We start from the raw sequence: 21,828 nt of genomic DNA on the forward strand, positions 1-21,828 counted from the left end.
GACTCTGATGAGTTGCCAGATGTAATTCAGAGGGACCATCTCCAACATCTTACAGACAGAGTCCTTGTTCTCACTGCCTGACAAAAAGACCAGGGAAAATCCATAAGAAGTACATGAAACTTCAAGTTGCAAGTCTGAATGTATTTTCAACATTAAATATGGTATTAAGTAACAAAAGCAACTCTTGGGGAAAAAAACCTGTTACTAGTCTCATCGCCTCAGTATAACCTTACAAAGAATAAAGATAAATGACGTATTTATTACTGTCATTGCAGATTACTATTTACTAAGTATCCTACTTTAAATAAATAAACCAAAGGTCCTCTGCTTTTAATGTTTAGGTATAGAAGAAAAATGAATTGTGTTTACCACTGGAGAACAGTATTAGAATAGGAAGGGGTAGAGTTTGTAATAATAAGCATATATTACTTTTCTTCCTGACATAGAAGGTTCCACTCCACTTCTGCCTTCAATCAGCTTATAAACCAATTTAAGAAATTAAGAGGCCGGGCGCGGTGGCTCAAGCCTGTAATCCCAGCACTTTGGGAGGCCGAGGCGGGTGGATCACGAGGTCAGGAGATCGAGACCATCCTGGCTAACATGGTGAAACCCCGTCTCTACTAAAAATACAAAAAACTAGCCGGGCGTGGTGGCGGGCGCCTGTAGTCTCAGCTACTTGGGAGGCTGAGGCGGGAGAATGGCGTGAACCCGGGAGGCAGAGCTTGCAGTGAGCCGAGATCACGCCACTGCACTCCAGCCTGGGAGACACAGCGAGACTCCGTCTCAAAAAAAAAAAAAAAAAAAAAAAAAAGAAATTAAGAGAAAACCAAAGACGTTATGGGTTACATAGGATGCCTAAGCAGATTAGAAAAATGAATAAACTGTCACTTCAAAAACCATTAGGAGGGCCATGACACAAAGGGACATGGGATTCTTTATACTGTGGCTAAAAAAATAGTTAATAGCTCTTAGTTCCATTCTTTTTCCTCCTAAAGTTCCTGAGTGTGAAGACTAAATGTTGCTGCAGAAGTTAGCCTTCACACAGTTTGAAACTGATCACTTTTTACATGCATGTATAATCTCAAGGTTGTTATTACACTTAACTGGTGATGATGAGAATGCTGATAATAATGATGGCAAAGAAAAATAAGGGCCAAGTGCAGTGACTCACGCCTGTAATCCCTGCACTTTGGGAGGCCGACAAGGGTCGGCCTCATATGAGAAAGAAGAGCCTCATATCCTCTTCGTTCTCTTTGCCATCTTTGGAGTTTGTTCTTCAGGTTACATGTGGGATTATTTTCCACCTCTGCATCTTCTTCTTTTTCTTCATTATCTGCCTCTTCACCTTCTTTTACATTTCTTTCTTTCTTTCGTTCGTTCATTCTTTTTTTTTTTTTTTGAGACAGAACTTTGCTCTTTTCACCCAGGCTGGAGTGCAGTGGCACAATCTCGGCTCACTGCAACCTCCGCCTCCGCGATTCTCCTGCCTCAGCCTCCTGAGTAGCTGGGATTATAGGCGCATGTCACCATGCCCCACTAACTTTTTGTATTTTTAGTAGAGACGGGCTTCATCATGCTGGCCAGGATGGTCTTGAACTCCTGACCTTGTGATCCACCCGTCCCGGCCTCCCAAAGTGTTGGGATTACAGGCGTGAGCCCCTGCACCCGGCCAAAACTAAAAAAATTTTTTAGTGCAGTGGTATGATCATGGTTCACTGCAACATCAAATTCCTGGGCTCAAGCGATCCTCCTTCCTCAGCCTCCTGTGTAGTTGGAAATACAGGTGTGTGCCATCACACATGGCTAATTAAAAAAATTTTTTTTTTAGATATGGGGTCTTGCTATGTTGCTTAGGCTTATGTTGCCTGGCCTCAACTGATCCTCCCACTTCAGCCTCCTGAGTAGCTGGGATTACAGGCACAAGCCACTGCACTCAGCACAGAACTGCTATAATCTGCACTAATTAGAAGACAGTATATTTATTATGTTGCTTACTTAAAAAGATAACAGTCTGTGGTTTAGGAATTTCTGGTAAGATCATATGTAATAGTTTTAATAATTAGTTTATGAATGTTTTGAATATTTAAATTGATATTACTAACTTACAGAATCATATAGCATTATGATTCAAGGCATTATTTAATACTGAGCTATGAATAAAGTATTTTGATGGAAAAATAACATCTCAATGCCAGCATCCCATAGAAATCACAAGGGGCTACACAATTTCCAGATGATCAAGACACAGAAAAAGTGTCACAGAAATTTAGGCTTTTCCTTTTACTATGGTAAATTGAGACATATGCTACTACTGCTTGTTTGGATAAAAAAAATTGGAAGTTACTACTTGAAGTTCAAATAATTTCCATGGCAGGGCTTTATCAGTAGAATACTACTGAATAGTGGTGAGGGAAAACAACAATCTGGCAGTAATAATTTGAGTCTCTGATGGCGCCCAAGAAACAGAAGGCGTAAAACACAGACAGGTTACACTTAGAAAGCACTTTATACTTAAACAGATCATTTTCGCACATAGTGTCTCTTTGTTCCTCACAAAATCCTCCATGGTTAAAATGGCTATTTATAACAATCCTCATTTTACAAATGAAAAAACTAAGCCTGAAGCATTAAGAAACACAAATAGTGGCAAAACTGGAGCTTAAACCCAAGTCTTTATTTAGAGGTCCAATCTGCTTTATATTACTTTACTTTCCTCCTCTCTATTCATAAATTAGTGTGAAAGAAAAAATGCAAACATTTTCCTAGACAAAGCAAAACATGTCCTCATATCTTACTTAAAAAAGAAGGAAAAGGAGTAGGAGGAAGAAGGAAGAAGAGGGAGAAGGGAGAAGGGGAGAAAAGCGAAGAGAGAAGAAAAGGGGAAAGAGGGAAAAAGAGACAAAAATAGAGAAGGGAAGAGAAAGAAGTAGGTACTTAGAGACATCTCTCATTCCAAGAAACTGCCATGGGAAAGTCAATAAGCTTATAAACATCTGAACGAAACTTGAGAAGAATCCTAAACAATTTTGAAGAAATCTAATGGAAGAGTTCTGAAAGTCTACAGAATTTGTCTACCAAAACAATCCTGACAAGAGAGACAAAAACTGCATATATTAGAGCTGATGCTAGTCGCCATCAGGCACCATGATGTGTCTGTCAATTCTATTCTAACAACCAATAACCCTGCACTGTTATAACACACAGTATTTACTATATTCATCTGCCCCATAGAAAAGTTGTCCTGTTCAATGAATGAACAAAAAGTCAAAAAGTGAGGAATTTCGGCCGGGCGCGGTGGCTCAAGCCTGTAATCCCAGCACTTTGGGAGGCCGAGACGGGCGGATCACGAGGTCAGGAGATCGAGACCATCCTGGCTAACACGGTGAAACCCCGTCTCTACTAAAAATACAAAAAACTAGCCGGGCGAGGTGGTGAGCGCCTGTAGTCCCAGCTACTCGGGAGGCTGAGGCAGGAGAATGGCGTAAACCCGGGAGGCGGAGCTTGCAGTGAGCAGAGATCCGGCCACCGCACTCCAGCCTGGGTGACAGAGTGAGACTCCGTCTCAAAAAAAAAAAAAAAAAAAAAAGAAAAAAAAAAAAAAGTGAGGAATTTCAAGAGAAAGCTACTATACTAAAAATATTCTTAACTTGAAATCAATATTACAAAACCTCATAAATGTCTCCGAATTCATGAAAAAGAAAAAGCTAGGGGTTAAGATTAAAGAACATGGATTCTTTTATGCATTATACAGTATGTATCATAGTCCCTAAAAATATTTATATCATGAGTTATCTAACTCACTGTTGAAGTATCAATGACGCTTTTCTCTCTTCCATCAAGGTCATCATCTTCATCTTCATCACTGAAATCTGCAGCTGCACTTTCAAGGAATTTGAAATTATCCAGCACGGAGGCAGAATCTGTTAACTCTGATTTTCTGATTAAAACATGTATATACTGCTTAGTTAATCTTTTTAACTTCGACAAAAGAATTAACCCATGATATGTTGCATTAACTTCTGTTTATATGGTAACTATAAATCCCAAATCATATTATCTACATTGATTCTTATCAATTACACTCTCACAAATTTAAAAAGCAATACATGAAGTGGATACTCTTTAAGTACTTTGTAATCCTATCTACCTACCTACCTACCTACCTACCTACCTGGAGACAAAGTCTCTGGGCTCTGTCGCCCAGGCTAGAGTGCAGTAGTATGATCTAACTCATTCCAATCTCAGCCTCCTGGGTTCACGCAGTTTTCCAGTTTCAGCCTCCTGAGCAGCTGGGATTACAGGCATGAGCCACCATGCCCTTTTAATTTTGTATTTTCAGTAGAGACAGGGTTCCACTATGTTGTCCAAGCTGGTCTCTAATTCCTGAGTCCAAGTGATCCGCCCACCTCAGCCTCAGTCAGCCTCCCAAAGTGCTGGGATTACAGGCGTGAGCTACTCATATCTATTTAGATTAGTGGTAATCTAATGTAAAAAACTCCCCTTTCTGATTCATTATTATTTTGATCCTTACACCAACTTTAATGTATTTCTCTTTTTAAAATATTTTCATTATCTCTACCTCCTTTTTTCTCTACTCTTATCCTCTCTGCAACTCTCCCTTTGACCTCTTACATAAGTTTCCACAACTAAGGAAATAACAAATATGTCATTTTTCTCTGATGCAATCTTGTATTTCTGCTTAACAGCTAAAGTAAAAGAGAAAATGTGTACCTAAAGTTACTAACAGCAATACACTAGTCAAATTAACATTGCTACTAGACTTGACTCTGTTGATTAACAAGCCATTAATCTCTTAAAAATGGCTGAATTTTCAAATATATGACTTGAATTTAGTTCCCTCAAATTTAGTAAAGATTTCAATGGCCAGTACAGAAAGATTTATCTCCAGTTCATTAGGTAATCTTTTAGACAGAGAGGATTTTCCCAAAAAAAAAAAAAAAAAAAAAAAAAAAAAAAAAAGTGTATGTATATATATATATATATATACACCACTATGGACAGAATTTTCAAAAGAGATCTATCTTAAATTTCAAATCTGCTTACAGCTTTGTGTTTGGTATCACCCTCCCCTAACTCTTTATCCCTACTGAAATCGGACAGATTAGCAACAGTATCTTTGTCATTCTTAAAAGACAAATCAAGGCCAAAATGCACAAGAGTGGTCTTTCCTGAAAGTCTTTACTGAAGGTTATTAAAGTATGCATTATAGTTTTCAAAAACATTTATACTATCGGCCAGGCATAGTGGCTCATGCCTGTAATCCCAGTACCTCTGGAGGCCAAGGTGGGCAGATCACGAGGTCGAGACTGAGAACATCCTGGCCAACATGGTGAAACCTCGTCTCTACTAAAAATACAAAAAATTAGCCAGGCGTGGTGGCTGGTGCCTGTAGTCCCAGCTACTCGGGAGGCTGAGGTAGGAGAACCGCTTGAACTCAAGAGGGGGAGGCTGCAGTGAGCCAAGATCACGCCACTGTACTCCAGCCTGACAACAGAGTGAGACTGTCTCAAAAAATAAATAAATAAATAAACAAAATAAAATAAAAAATTATACTATCTAAGTTAACTTGATGACTTACGTTAAACCCATAAGGTAAAAACAGAACTAAAGATAATGTCCACATAGTCTATGTCTATACAGAGAAATACCATGCCTTACATTTACAAATACAAGTTAATGTATTTTTTAACGCACCCTACAAAGTTGGAAATGTATTCTTAATTATTACTGAATACACTTTAAGGCTCGAAGGAACTTTGTTTATAAAAATCCTACAATGAACCTTTACCTAATCCCATAATTTTAATTTATATTCCAAATAACAGGAACTATCTTCTTGCTAGAAAATTTATAGAATTCAATTAAAACCACTCTTCCTTCCTAAACAAGTGTCAAAATAAAAGTCAAACATTCACAGAATTTTCAGTTTTTTATTCAATTAACAATCATGGAAATTTTTTCCCAATAAATAAGAATCTCTTTATTGAACTGTTTATGCTTATTTTGAGTAGAATTATATATAATTATATGATACACAATCCAAAATGGAAAATAAAATATTTCAAATAGCTACTGAATTTTTCACACTTACGCTGTCACTTCAAAATAGCTACTTAAAATAGATATTTTATATCAAAGGAAAGATAAATTACAACATTATCAGATAAACAAAAGTGGTTAAAAAGCAGGGTTACTTCTAAAGAATTTGAGGTATTTTTACAATTTCTGGATCACCAATCATGAAACGTCATGCTTACAGATTTGTACTGAATTTCCAAATAAAATATTTTCTGAAGTTTTACTTAGTGTTTAAGTCAATATACTAAAATCTGTATTAAATACATACGTTTCAAGCAAATAAATATCATAAATAATATTCCTGAATTAAAAGTCATAAATGGTAACTCTAATCCTTGTGTTACCTTCTAACCAAATAAAATTTTAGAATTTTTATTAAATTATAATTAAATTACTTCTATGTCACTACCTAAAAGAACAAGTAATGCCCATAAAACCAAAAATATTTAATAAGAACTAATTATAGCTAAAACACTTTCCAGACAAAATACTTACCCAATCATTGCTGTCTCTTTAACTTCAGCCTCTGTGCCATTTACAACTGAGTCCTGATTTTTGTCATCTTCCCTGTCAGTGACATCACTTGAAAAGCCCAACAAAGCTCGCACTCGTTTAGATTTCACATCTAGAATAGTATCTGTATAACCCACCTCCTGTAGATACCTGTGTGAAGAGAATCCTTAGAGTTCAGTCATACTGGAATCAGTATTCTATAATTTAATATGTAAATAAAAGTATTTATTTATGCTCATACCCTGCATAAGACTTAACAGTACAGTACTATGCTAGTAAGACTTGTTAATAAATAATCTTCCAGCTGCAGATGGAGCTGTCTCTTGCAGTACCAGCCTCTACAGTCACTGAGAAAAATGAGAGAACTATACAATACACCATTCATTACATTTACTATAAGAAGAAGCTGGTCTTTAATATATCTAATAGCACATTCTTTCCTTAGGCTGGATTGGAGCTAGCTCACTCCTAGACTCTACCAAATCAGTATTTTATAATAGTTATTTCAGTAGTTTTTTACATTCGTCATGGATCAACTGTTTGTGATCTAGACAGAATGTTCCTAGCATATAGGGTGTCCTTCATTACACACAAGAAGGCAGTATTTCTCGAGTCACTTCTGCAGAATTGAAGCTTCTATCCTGAGACAACTTTAAAATAAAAATAGATGGCAATTAAATTGTAGAATGTAGGGGTGTGTGTACACATGTGTGTGTATGTTACTGAAAGGCAGCAGCACAAAAGAAAGAGCAAAGGCTTTGTATTGAGAGCTAGATCTGGGTCCTATTTCTGCCACTTACTTGCATAACTTTAATTCCCCTGAACCTCAGTTTTCTAATCCCTAAAACAGACACACCTAATATTGTACCTGGCATATAGAAAGCACTCAGTGCCTAGTAACACCAAAGTTGACCAAAAGAGACCAAAAGTGGCAGTGGCAGGACCATGAAAAAGGTAAATGCCATTAATAAACATGACAGACAAACATCAGACATTAACTTATAAGTAGGCACCAAGTCTACTGGATGAAAGAAGAAAACAAAGGTTGATGAGATAACCAGTTTAAGTTCAGTTTATTGGAAGATTTGGTCTTAGTTATAGTAGCTGAAAGAATTCTCAAAAACATATGTGATCAAAGGGAGTTAAGTGTATCTTACCAAATCTAGATGCTCGTTTTTCAATCCCATCCAATATTTACAGAAAGGTCTCGATTAAAATTTGGATAATTAATTCCCAACTTTCCTAAATTTAAAGTTCTTGAAAACTGCTTCAAAGATGTTGTATTTTTCCATTTTTAACAAATAATATTTGAGACATACCTCACTTTGGCAACAAAATCACATTACAAATACCTGTTTCAAAACTGCTCTTGCCATAGATAAGCTGGTTTTACTAAACAGTTACTTCCCCATTCATCGATAAAATGACACCTTTACTCTGAAGAACAGATTATGGGTCCTTTGAAGTTTTTGAAAATATCTCTTGGGTAGCTGATTATGAAACCATTTTTCGTTTTAAAAAAGATTAGCATTCTAAGAACACATCTATTTTAAAAAGGAAGATGTGTAAGTCATATTTAAGATCAAAGTGTGGGCATTAGTAAAAATCCACTTATTAAATATCAGAAAATATCTCATTTTCTTGTAACTATCTAGATTAAAAAATAGATACGTAAAGACATTTTAAGATTCTCCTTCCGTAGTCAAAAGGAATAGCTGCTATACATCCACTTTGGAAATCCTGGGTTTAAACAACTTATCATCAACCTCCAAAAAACCAGGTAGCAAATTTCATTTTACTGAGGCACAAATCTGAATACAAGTTTCAAAGGTGGTAATCAAGAACCAGGCACTGAGCTGGTGAGTCTAGTCTACCTCTTGATATCAGAACCTCAACCCATCTTTGTTTACTCTTTATTGTCTCAAATACATACTAATATTTTACAGAAGAAAGCTGACTGGGCGTGGTGGCTTGCACCTGTAATCTCAGCACCTTGGGAGGCTGAGGCTGGGAGAATACTCGAAGTCAGGAGTTTGAGACCAGCCTGGCCAACATGGCAAAATCCCATCTCTACAAAAACACAAAAAAATTAGCCAGGCATAGAGGCACACGCCTGTAGTCCCAGCTACCCTGGAGGCTGAGGCAAGAGAATCACTTGAGCCCAGGAGGCAGCAGTTGCTGTGAGCAAGGTTGTGCCACTGGACTACAGCCTGGGTGACAGAGTGAGACTCCATCTCAATGAATGAATGAATGAAGGAATGAAGGAAGGAAGGAAGGAAGGAAGGAAGGAAGGAAAGAAGGAAGGAAGGACGGACGGACGGACATATTAGGCAATATTTGCGAATTTGGAGAATTCAAAAAGTTCTCCAATTATTTAAAAAACATAACAAAATTGCATGTAAACTCCAATTGCACATTTTTTTTTTTTTTTTTTTTTTCCTGAGATGAAGTTTGACTCTTGTTGCCCAGGCTGGAGTGCCATGGTGCAATCTCGGCTCACTGCAAACTCCACCTCCCGGGTTCAAGCAATTCTCCTGCCTCAGTCTCCCAAGTAATTCTCCTGCCTCAGTCTCCCAAGTAGCTGGGATTACAGGCATGTGCCAGCACGCCCGGCTAATTTTGTATTTTTAGTAGAGATGGGGTTTCACCATGTTGGTGAAGGTGGTCTCAAACTCCTGACCTCAAGTGATCCATCTACCTTGGCCTCCCAAAGTGCTGGGATTACAGGTGTGAGCCACTGTGCCTGACCAATTGCACATATATTAAAATGTTATATATTCATACACAAAATATGCAATGAAAAGAGTAACTTTAAAGGTATAAAACTCTTTTAACTATATAAGTTCTACCACACAGAAAAAGTATTTAATATGAAAAAGGAACAGTAATTCAATTAAGCTTTTTCACAGCATCCGTATAATAAGAGAGAAAATATTCATCTGACTTGAAAATACATAGTACAAATAACTTCATAAAACTGTTTCTTGTCTTCAGCCATTCATATAAGTTTGACCTTGGGACACTTACTGTCTGAGTAGTTGTCGACCTTGTTTCCACATTAACTGGCTGTTTTGTTGTGGCTGCACTTCTGTTTCATTACCTTCATCTAGAAAACATTAAGTCATAATAAAACTGACTTGTTTTACATATTAGAGGGCATCTCAATTCATTAATAAGGTCCAAAAAACATTTATAAGATTATGAATATGTAAAACTGCAACTGTAAGGTATGTGTTAGGATAATGCAAGTTGTTTTTTTAACTGTAATTTCTATAACAAAACTCTAATATAAATTATTGCTACTGGATTTCCCTAAGAGTATGAGAACTAAAATAAATACATTTTCCCTATCTTTAACTAGACTGAGAATTTTTCTGCAAAACAAAGACTTATCCAATCAAGTCACAAAATGAGAGCCAAATAAAAGTATTATAAAGTAGCACATCGCTCTTTCCAGCCAGCGCCGAGCAATGGGCATCTCTCGGGACAACTGGCACAAGCATGCAAAACCAGGGGCAAGAGAAAGCCCTACCACAAGAAGCAGAAGTATGAGTTGGGGCACCCGGCTGCCAACACCAAGATTGGCCCCCACCGCATTCACACAGTCCGTGTGCGGGGAGGTAACAAGAAATACCGTGCCCTGAGGCTGGACGTAGGGAATTTCTCCTGGGGCTCAGAGTGTTGTACTCGTAAAACAAGGATCATCGATGTTGTCTACAATGCATCTAATAATGAGCTGGTCCATACCAAGACCCTGGTGAAGAATTGCATCGTGCTCATCAACAGCACACTGTACCGACAGTAGTACAAGTCCCACTACGCACTGCCCCTGGGCCGCAAGAAGGGAGCCAAGCTGACTCCTGAGGAAGAAGAGATTTTAAACAAAAAACGATCTAAAAAAATTCAGAAGAAATATGATGAAAGGAAAAAGAATGCCAAAATCAGCAGTCTCCTGGAGGAGCAGTTCCAGCAGGGCAAGCTTCTTGCGTGCATTGCTTCCAGGCCGGGACAGTGTGGCCGAGCAGATGGCTATGTGCTAGAGGGCAAAGAGTTGGAGTTCTATCTTAGGAAAATCAAGGTCCGGAAAGGCAAATAAATCCTCGTTTTGTCTTCACCCGTGTAATAAAGGTGTTTATTGTTCTGTTTCCCTCCCCGCCCCCCCCAAAAAAAGTAGCACATCAGAACTAGAACAAGTCAATAATAATAACATTTAAAATATTTAAAAATAACTGAACATTTAAAAATAACTAAGGGTATAACTAGATTATTTGTAACATGAACAATAAATGCTTGAGGGGATGGATAGCCCATTTTCCATGATGTGACTAGTACCCATTGCATGCCTCTATCAAAACATCTCATATACCCCATAAATATATACACCTACTATGTACCCACAAAAATTAAAAATTAAAAATAAATAATAACTGGGCACGGTGGCTCACGTCTATAATCCCAGCAATTTGGGAGGCCAAGGCAGGTGGCTCTCTAGAACCCAGGAGTTTGAGACCAGCCTGGGCGACATGGAGTAAACCCCATCTCTACAAAAAAAAATTATCTGGGCATAGTAGCATGCAAATGTGGTCCCAGCTACTAGAGAGGCTTAGGTGGGAGAATCACCTAAGCTCGGGAAGTCAAGGCTGCAGTGAGCTGTGATCATGCCACTGCACTCCAGCCTGGGCAACAGAGGGAGGTTCTGTCTCAAAAAAATGAATGAACGAACGAACGAACGAACGAACGAACGAACGAACGAATAAATAATTTTTTTAAAAAACGAACTAGAACAAAGAACTGAGGAATGAATAATGGTAGAAAAGCCAATTTGGTAAAGAGCAGATATGTAACAACCTCAATCCAAACCTGTTTCCTTCGTTAGTTATTATATTTACAAACCTCAGGAAGGCCAGGCATGGTGGCTCATGCCTGTAATCCCAGCATTTTGGTAGGCTGAAGTGGGTGGACCACCTGAGGTCAGGAGTTTGAGATCAGCCTGACCAACATGGCAAAATCCCATCTCTACTAAAAATACAAAACTTAGTGGTGGTGGGTGCCTGTAATCCCAACTACTCAGGAGGCTGAGGCAGGAAAATGCCTTGAACCCAAGAAGCAGAGGTTGCAGTGAGCCGAGACTGCACCACTGCAATCCAGCATGGGCGACACAGCAAGACTCCATCTCAAAAAACAAAAAACAAAAAACAAAAACACCTCAAGTATTCTTTTCACATTCTTTGAATGAAAATCTCCTAAATATTTTAAACCTTAAATTCATCATTAGATAAAAGCAGAATCCTTTTTAGAAGGTGGTAAAATAAAAAGAGCTTTCCCTATGGTAAGTCTGGACTGTACAATCTATCTCTAAGCTACACTATGATTCTATATTAACAGTACAAAAAAAGTGCATACTTTCCTCAGCTCTTGATCAAACTCTAAAAAACTGCTGATCTTTACAGGATCTTATTCAAGTGGAGATACAAAAAGGACTGGAAAAATTTATTTGGTAACATTTGAAATTAAGTATTTACGGGCCAGGCACGGTGGCTTACACCTGTAATCCCAGCACTTTGGGAGGCCAAGGTGGGCGGACCACGAAGTCAGGAGATTGAGACCAGACTGGCTAACACGGTGAAACCCCGTCTCTACTAAAAATACAAAAAATTAGCCGGGCGTGGTGGCACATGCCTGTAATCCTAGCTACTCAGCAGGCTGAGGCAGGAGAATTGCTTGAACCTAGGAGGCGGAGGTTGCAGTGAGCCGAGATCATGCCACTGCACTCCAGTGTGGGTGACAGAGCAAGATTCCGTCTCCAAAAAAAAAAAAGAAAAAAAAGAAATTAAGTATTTACTACATACTGTGTTAAAAATACATATATTATCTCTTTTATTCCTTATAACCTCAAAGGTAGGTATTTAGCCTCATTTTAAAGATTCTAAGAAAGCTGAGTTTTGGAAAGTAATTTTCAGGTTTTTTAGTTAGAAACACAGTTGTAAGTGCTGAATTTCTGTTTCACTCCAGAGCCCCAGCATTTTCCTTCACATGCTATCACTACAATAGGAAATTAGAGAAATACATGAATAAAAACAAGAATTAAATCTTGCATGTTTGTTTTTCTCCTAAAACAACTTTAAAATAACTAGGCTTAGTTCTGTGACATATGAAAGAAACAGAAGTAGAGTAGACCACAGAGACGGGTAGAAAATAAGGGGAATTAAATTAGTTCCAAAAAGAAGCTAATTACTTTGTGATAACTTCAAAGAGAGTATAAATTTAAAAAAAGAAAAAAAAAGGAAGGGGGCAAAAACGCTGTCCCCAAGCTAAGGGAAAACAAATACATCTTGTTTCTACTGACCACAAATTCAGGATCTGTGTATGTAACACAGTATGTTCCAATATATCTCCTTCTTAAGTCAAGTGATAACCTGTACTTGCCAAGTAAAAACATTTACATTGCCATTTCAAGACTTCAGATATGAAATGAAGTTTTGAGGTCATTAAATCTCCCATCAGAATAGGGCTAAATCCTTTCTATGCCATCCTCAAATATACTCAACTACTTGTGCCTATTTTGGCAGCCAGTGATACTACAAAAGTGTGATACAGCAAATCAATGGAATATGACTCAAGAAGAACAAGGAATGAATTACTGATACAAACATACATAAATCTCAAATGCATTATTCTAAGTGAGATAAGCCAGAATCAAAAGGCTACAATCTGTAAGATTCTGGAATTCATATGACTTTCTAGAAAAGGCAAAACTATAGAAATGGAAAACAGACTACTGGTTGCCAGGGGATTAGAGTAGGGAGGGAGACATTTGTGAAAACACTAAAAAGGGTGACTTTTAAGATATGTAAATTATATCTTAATAAGAGTAAAATAAGAATGTACCCTATCCTCTGTTAAAAACAGTGTATTCTTATACTGAGATAAAATCTGACTCTCTAAGTAACATCTGAGGTTATGGCTGGGCCGCAGTGGCTCATGCCTGCAATCCTACCACTTTGGGAGGCCGAGGTGGGTGGATCATTCATACCCAGGAGTTTGAGACCAGTCTGGTCAATAGGGTAAAACTTCATCTCTACTAAAAATACAAAAATTAGTTGAAGGCCGGGTACAGTGGCTCACACCTGTAATCCCAGCTACTCAGGAGGCTGAGGCAGGAGAATTACATGAACCTGGGAGGTGGAAGTTGCAGTGAGCCGGAGGTTGCAATGAGCCAAGATCACACCATTACACTCCAGCCTGAGTGACAGAGCAAGCCTCTATCTCCCATCAAAAAAAAAAAAAAATAGCTGGGCAATGTGGCACACGCCTGTAATCCCAGCTACTAGGGAGGCTGAGGCAGGAGAATCATTTGAATCCAGGAGGCGAAGGTTGCAGTGAATCAAGATTGTACCACTGCATTGCAGCCTGGGCAACAGAGCTGGAGACTTCACCTCAAAAAAAAAAAAGAAAAAAAAAATTTGAGGTTAAAAAAAGAAACCCAAAGTCAAATAGCTCTTATATTTCCTTATTCAGGCTAAGCTCGCAGTTCCTTCCATGGTTAGCAAGTAGTCATCAACTATCACATTCATTCTTGCCTTGTCAAGTTCAAAAAGTGACATTATGTAAAAGTGAGGATTTTAATATAGATAACAGTTGAATTTCTCGGTAATATCAAAAGTATTTGACTGCTATTTCCAGTCAAATTAGAGTAATAGACACTAGATTTACCCTCCTGCTGAAACAATTATAACACAAAACAGATGAAACAATGGTTTTCGAAACACTGGACATCACGCAACAAAGGACAGTAATACCTGAGAGAAAGGGGAAGCAAAGAGGTAAGCCTCATGATTGTCCCAGACACCACCTAGAGAGAGTTTCCAGATCATAGCACAGGGAGTAACAAAAACAGTATATGAAGAAATAATGGCTGAAAAGTTCCAAATTCCATGAAAACTATAAACCCACAGATCCAAGAAACTCAACAAACCTCAAGCATAAGAAACATGCAGGGAGGGCTAACTACACCAGGGCTTATCATAATAAAATCACTTAGAACCAATGGTAAAGAGAAAAATCGTAAAAGCAGCTAGAGAAAAAGGTCACATTACATACAGAGGAACAAAAATAAGAACAACAGGAGATATCTCATCAGAAGTAATGCCTATGAGCAAAATAAAGACTTTTTCAGGCCGGGCGCGGTGGCTCATGCCTATAATCCCAGCACTTTGGGAGGCCAAGGCGGGTGGATCCTGAGGTCAGGAGGGTTTCTAGACAAACCTGGCCAACATGATGAAACCCCATTTCTACTACAAATACAAAAAGTATCCGGGCGTGGTGGCAGGCACCTATAATCCCAGCTACTCGGGGCGCCGAGACAGGAGAATCACTTGAACTTGGGAAGCGGAGGTTGCAGTGACCTGAGATCGTGCCATCACACTCCAGCCTGGGGGACAAGAGTGAGACTTCATCTCAAAAAAAAAAAAAAAAAAAAAGACTTTTTCAGACATACAAAAGCTGCAAAAATTCATTACTAGCATTCCATATCACAAGATAAGCGAGAGGAAGACTTTAAGGTTGAAGGAAAATAGTAAATAGTATGGAAACGCAGATCTACACAAAGGAATAATGAGTATTGGGAATTTTTTCATATTATTATTCAAATATCTTTAAAAGACAAAAGACTGCTGAAAAAAAATAACAATGTAGTGTGTGGTTTATCACATACATAGAAGTAAAATACATGACAACAATAGCACAAAGACTGGGAAGAGGAGAAACGAAGTACATTATTATAAGGTTATTGTACTATCCATGAAGTGGTACATTATCACTTGAAGATAGATTGTAATAAGTTAATGATGTGCCTTGTAATTCCTAAAGCAACCACTAAAATAAGAATTACTGCTAATAAGTCAGCAAAAGATAAAACTGAATCATAAAAAATATTTGATAATTCAAAAGAAGGCTGAAAAAGAAGGAAATGAAACAAGAACAGGCTGAACAAAACGAAACAAATTACAAAGGTGGTAGCATTAACCTAACCATCCATATCAATAATTGTAAGTGCAAATGGTCTAAATTTCTCAATTAAAAGACAGAATTTATCACACTGGATATATTCAACCTTCAATAACTACCTGGCTTCTAATATTAAATAGGAGAGACTGAAATATCAAAAATAAATACACTTTAACATAGCCTGAGATAATATTCTCCTAAAGTAGAAATACGAAGGTCTGAGAGTGGGACAAAAAAATGAAAAAACAGAAAGGCAAAGTAAATTTTAGTGAAAAATGTTTCAGAAAATGTCTGGATTATCAGTTTTAGGAAAATATGGTAAATACATAAAAGAGCAAAGAATGGAAAAAAAAAATTCCTGCTTCTTTAAAGGTTATGCTATTTGAGTATACCCTTTCTGCCACCTCCTAGTCCTTATCACTGTCATCTATAAATCCCAAGGTAACCCTCCAAATCTGGCTCACATGCTTCTGCCACCAAAATTCTACATTATCTTGAGTGAAATCAGTATGCATGTAGGTGATCCACTTCTGCCTCTCCACAGCCACCACCCTCTCTAGCTGTCGTATCTTAGGTCTTGTCATCATGAAGAACTATCATAGATGCAAACTGATTCTCTGAGCAGACCCGTCAGGCTCACTTACTCCCAATTCATTAGCTCTTTTTTATTTCTTTTTTCCCTAAATTCACTAGTTCTTTAACTTAGCTGGGACCTCTAGCCAGGGGCCAGGCACTACTGCCTGCATTATCAAATCCAGCCTACCATCTATTTTTATAATACAGACACATCCATTCATTTATGTATTGTCTATGAATGCTTGCATGTTACAGTGGCAAAGTTGAGTAGCTGAAACAGCCTGCAAAACCCAAAATATTTACTATCCAGCCCTTTACAGAAAAAGTTTGCTGACCTGCCCTAGAACAGAATCTACCCCCTTACTTTTAATTCACCCATTAGCCAGCCTCCTTGTGTCTTCACTTCCTTCCCTCTGTAGTTTCAGTTCATGGCTTATCACTTCAATCATTCCTTTGCCAAATTTTTTTGTCCCTTTGTTTCTCCGTGAATTCAACTATTAACTATCTGCATTCTCTTTGACTTTACCCAGGCTACCAAATGTGCAGCTTAGTGCCTCTACATACACTCATGATCACACACCTCAACTGGACTCTTAGCTTTTCTCGACCCTACTATTTCCTAGAAAGTTAGTCTTCCTGTTTACCATTAGCATTTTAAACCTTTTCTACTTCTTAAACATCTGACCCACTCTCAGCAGATAATCCTATCTCATACATAAAGCTATCATTTGTGGACATTCCCTCAAATACCCACCACCAAACAGAAATCCAAATCTATAAACCTGTTAACCTAATTTCCTACATTCTCTTTTGGTAATGATAAAAAAGACATGCTCCTGCCATTCTCCAGCTATGCTCAGAATCCAAACCCTATCACCTTCTTTACATTATCTTCCTATTTTGAGTACCTCTACTCTTTCCCTTTTATTGGTTACTCCTCTAAGACACATATCACACATGTGCGTGCACACAACTTTCCTTGACCCCATGTGTCCTTCCAGCTATTGCTCTCTCTCTCCTTCACCTTCACAACCTAAGCTTCCTGAAAGCTAACTATACCCACTTTGTTTCTGCCCTCACCTCTCTCCTAAAGTTCTCAGTGTCCCACGTGTCACAAAGTCCTACAGATATTCTTCAGCTCTCTGGGAATTAACCAGTAGTGTTGAATAGTCCTTCCTTCTGGAAACCATCTCTTCTCTTGGTTTCCTTGGTCTCCTGGTTTTCCTCCTACCATTAATGTACTCTGTATCAGACTCCTTTTCATGTTTCCATTCTTCTACCAGTCTTTTAAATTTCATCCCTCAGGGTTCCATTTTATGTAATCTTACCTCACATACAGCTCCTGGGTGATCGTTTCAACTCCAGTGGCTGTGAGTGCCACCAGTACCATGTGTTGATACCTCTCAAATTTATGTCTCTAACACATCCATATTTCTGGCTTGAGCTTCAGACCCATATACTCAATTGTCTACTAGCCATCTTCACTTGGTTATCTAAGAAATAAATCCAAAAGTGAACCCACCATTTTCCAAACCTACTTCTGGTCTAGTTGTTCAAACTACAAATGTGGGAGTCACTTCTGACTCATCCTTTTTTCACCCCCTACATCCAATCAAGAAGTAGTTTCTGTGCTTGCCTTGGCAGCACATATACTAAAATTAGAATAATACAGAGAAGATCAGCATAAAATCAAATTTATGTATACATAAAAAGAACTAGTTCCTGCAGATTTTACTTCCTAAATATTTCATGAACACACCCTTGTCAAGGAAACCTTACTCATTTGCCCAGGTTGCTGCAACAGTCCTCTAACCAGTCGCCCCCTCTCCAACACTGCTCCTCTCTAATCCATCTTCCACACTACAGTCCATGTAATCCAAGAGCAAATCTGATCATAAACCCCTAATTAAGATCCTTCAAATGCTTTCCTTCTTCAAATGCTCAGAATATTCCTAGGCATGAACTACTTAACATGTTTCACAAGACCCTTGTAACTATTCTACCCCCCAGCTAACTCTCTATCTACCTCTGGAAACATTCCTTCCCTCTCTCCCACTACTATCCAGGTATCCCATTTCTCAAATGTGCCATAGTCTTACCTCAGAAGCTTTGCTGCTAATACTCTGTCTTTCTCCCACCTCCCATTCAACAAATATTTAGTCAGTCTACTTGCCCTGGCTAATTTCTACTTGTCCTTCAGATGTCAAAATTAAACATCACTTCCTCCAAGAAGGCTTTCTTGACCACTTGACTAAGTTTGTGCTACTGCGCTCAGTAACACTTATTATTTCTCCATTATACATGTCATATGTTATTGTAATCGCCTCTTTAACTATCTTCCCTATAAAAATCCAACAGGGCATTGTTGTCTTATTCACTGGATTTGGTACTAGGTCTGAAAAACATTATATATACAATATTTATAAGATTAGTGGATGGTTAGAAAGATAGAACAAATGATACTACGTACTAACTAAATATTATACACTGAGAATAACTAGGTATTGTATACTAAGAAAATAAACATTTGAGTAAGGAAGTATTCTCAGAATATTTCCTAGTTTACAGATCAGGAATGGAATAACCATAGAGAAATTAAGTAGGATCACGGGAATTTAAAATGTTGGGGCAGAGTCAAACTTACATCTATCTGCTTTTAAAACACAAGCCCCTTCTACTGAGCTGCGCTGCTTACTTATAAACTTTACAATTTTTTTTTAAAAGACAGGATCTCACTCTTTCACTCAGGCTGGAGTGCAGTGGCACAATCTTAGCACACTGTAACCTAACTTCAAACTCTTGAGCTCAAGTGATCCTTTCACCTCAGCCTCCCCAGTAGCTAGGATTACAGGCATGTGCCACTATCCCCAGCTAATTTTTTAATTTTTTTGTAGAGACAGGGTCTTGCTACATTGCCCAGGCTGGTCTCAAACTCCTAGCCTCAAGCAGTCCTCCCACCTTGGCCTCCCAAAGTGGGATTATAAGAATTAGCCACTGCAGCCAGTCATGTTTACTTACGAACACTTAAAAAATATATTGCATCTAGGCTTCTATTCTCCTAAATTGATATCCAAAACTTAAGAAATGAAAACCTTTTAATACAATACTAATTAAAATCACTCTTTTGAGTCAGTTAATATAGTATTAGAACGTTTCTAACAAATAGCCTAGATTTTTTAAAAATTTATTTTGAAATTTAAGCACAACTCAGGTCACAAGAACAGACACTCAAGTAAAAGAATAGTAAAAAACAAAGGAAAAAAAATACACCAGTGATCAACTGGCATTGCTGTAGATCTCAAGCATTCAATATTCAGCTGAGGAAACGCATTAATACACTACTACACTGAAGTAACTATAAAATTGGCAGTACATTTAGAACTCATTTTGGAAAGTTCTTTCATACATTGTCAAATATAGAAGCAATATGATAAAATGGGAAGAATATGAATTTTGGGGTCAGAAAGACCTGGGTTCGGCTCCATATTCTGTCGTTACTTAATATCTTTGTGACGTTGGGCAACTTTTTCCACTTCTCTGAGTTTAAATTTCACATATGTAAAATCCAAATAAACATTATCTGTACCGAAGATACTTTACTGAATAACTACTTTAAAATTTAAAGTGATATGTACATAAATATATATTTATAAAGCCTCTAGCATAAGGTACGTATTTCAGTAAATGATATAAATGAACATTAATGTTTTCAGATATCTGACTGGGAAATTTAACCTGAAATTATACCAAAAACGTACCTATCTGAAATATGGTTGATAACTTTTGATTAATTTTTGTCATTCTTCCCTAATACCTACTAAGTGAATTATTATTATTATTATTTTTTTTTTTTTTTTGAGACGGAGTCTCGCTGTGTCGCCCAGGCTGGGGTGCAGTGGCGCGATCTCGGCTCACTGCAAGCTCCGCCTCCCGGGTTCTACTAAGTGAATTATATCTATATTTCTTAATATCTGATTATTTACAAGTAATAGTTTATATTGTTTGATGGTATGAAGAAGTAGGAGAAAAAGAAGAAATAACTCAAAATTATAATAAATGCTTCAGCTGTTAAAACATGTTCTAGTTACAGAAACTCCTGTGGGCAAGAAAGACCAAAACAGTTCTCCATCTGAAACCGAAGAATTATGTTTTTGGGATGAGGAATTCCTCTGTGCTTTAAGAAGAAATCTCTTACCTCCATATTTCCTACTCTTTCTCAGGATTTCAAGGGCATGATGTACTTTGTACTGCACATCTCAAAGTTCCCATTAATTGGACAGACCCAGCAAGACAAGGTTATGCTGGTGCATGTTACCCCATGAACTCTGATCCTTCCAGTAAGTGTAGAACATAAGCAGAAAATGGGAAACTAAAAGAAAGGGGAAGAGGGAAAAGGAAGGAAGGTGGTGGAAAATGGTCTAAATGACACTAAATGATTGGTGCCAAAAGACAAGTAGGTCAGAAAAAATAACTAACATGCAAATAATTAGAAACTAACTTATAGTTGTAAACATTGTTGCTAGAAAATAGTAGACATTAATTATTTCTTTTTAACACTTCAACTTCCTTTAAAATTAGCTTACCAGAATCATAGCTTGGAGGCTTCATGTCTCCCTGATTCAATTCTGTCCCATATTTCAACTTGTGGTATTTGGCTCTAACAAAGAAATGAGAAAACACAGACCATCTTAAAATACATTTAAATTAATTTTAACATACACAATAGTAGTAGTTACAAGAATTCAGTAGTCCTGGCTGAACACTCCTAGAACTTTCAAAGGCTCATAGCTTTCCATGGTGTCAAAGTTATAATACAAAAGTGCTTGCCTTTTTCGTTGTTGCTGTTGTTGTTATACCATCAAGTATCCTTTTAACAAAATAAAGGAATAACTCTGGGAACCATAACTCTTCTTTCTGTAATAACAAAATGAACCATATAATATCCTAGTTTCTGCAGTATTCAAATTTTCCTGATGATTGTCAAAGCAAAATTTTACTATCAAAAACAGTTAAAAAAAAAAAAAGTTTGGATTGTGAAATAAATTTGTAGAAGACTTTTCTTAAAAAATTGAGCTTTTTAAAAAGAAAAGTCATCTACAATATTATGTGCCTTGTCAGATAATCATGATTTGCCAAATATGCATTATACTGTACAATCCAAGGGGGGAAACCCAAATCATCAATGTTGAGTAAGATATTCCACTAGAAATGAATTTTTTTAAACTAGTCAAGATATCCTTTGTCTTTTACTCAAAAAGAACTGTGAATGGGAATACTATCTTATCTTCTTTTCAAAGTTGACAGAATGTTATCATTCTGGTTAATAGGATTTAACCATCTGATTTAAATATCTCAGATTTAACCATCTGAGACTAGATAAATAACCCAGATAATGTAGAAATTTTTTAAAGGGTGACTAAAAATAGCCATATCTGCTTAATCTATTTGTATATTTTCACTTGTCAGCTCCCTAAAATATTGAGGCCATTTATAATAAATATTCAATGTGTTAAGACTGGGATATTAATATAAACAACAATAATTTGAAAAACCAAAATAATAATCTGAAAAACCAAAATAAAGTAATAAAGGAAGAAAAGTGTAACAGCCAAATTTGAAAGTTTTTTTTGTTTT

General features: G+C 37.3%; 1 protein-coding gene and 1 pseudogene across 7 annotated transcripts in view; one reads left to right on the forward strand and one right to left on the reverse strand.

Annotated features, from left to right (window-relative positions):
• LOC105464844 (striatin) overlaps positions 1 to 21,828 on the reverse strand; it is a 129,126-nt gene that overhangs the window by 59,440 nt on the left and 47,858 nt on the right. For 5 of the 7 annotated variants that reach the window (XR_011611617.1, XR_011611616.1, XM_071076515.1 and 2 more), the window contains exons 3-6: positions 20,778 to 20,851; positions 9,640 to 9,718; positions 6,595 to 6,762; positions 3,802 to 3,937 (exon numbers count right to left, since the gene is read on the reverse strand). Coding sequence is in view for 5 of the 7 variants with exons in the window: in XM_071076515.1 (XP_070932616.1) it covers positions 3,802 to 3,937; positions 6,595 to 6,762; positions 9,640 to 9,718; positions 20,778 to 20,851 (457 nt within the window). In the remaining 2 variants the exon portion in view is untranslated. Of the gene's footprint in view, positions 1 to 3,801; positions 3,938 to 6,594; positions 6,763 to 9,639; positions 9,719 to 14,411; positions 14,739 to 20,777; positions 20,852 to 21,021; positions 21,086 to 21,828 lie in introns of those variants that run through there. The other 2 variants (XM_071076516.1, XM_011712941.3) reach the window with 2 other exon arrangements.
• Positions 10,083 to 10,770, forward strand: LOC105464843 (small ribosomal subunit protein eS8 pseudogene; annotated as a pseudogene).

Source organism: Macaca nemestrina, chromosome 13 (genome assembly GCF_043159975.1).
Source record: "Macaca nemestrina isolate mMacNem1 chromosome 13, mMacNem.hap1, whole genome shotgun sequence".
NCBI classification, from domain to species: Eukaryota; Metazoa; Chordata; class Mammalia; order Primates; family Cercopithecidae; genus Macaca; species Macaca nemestrina.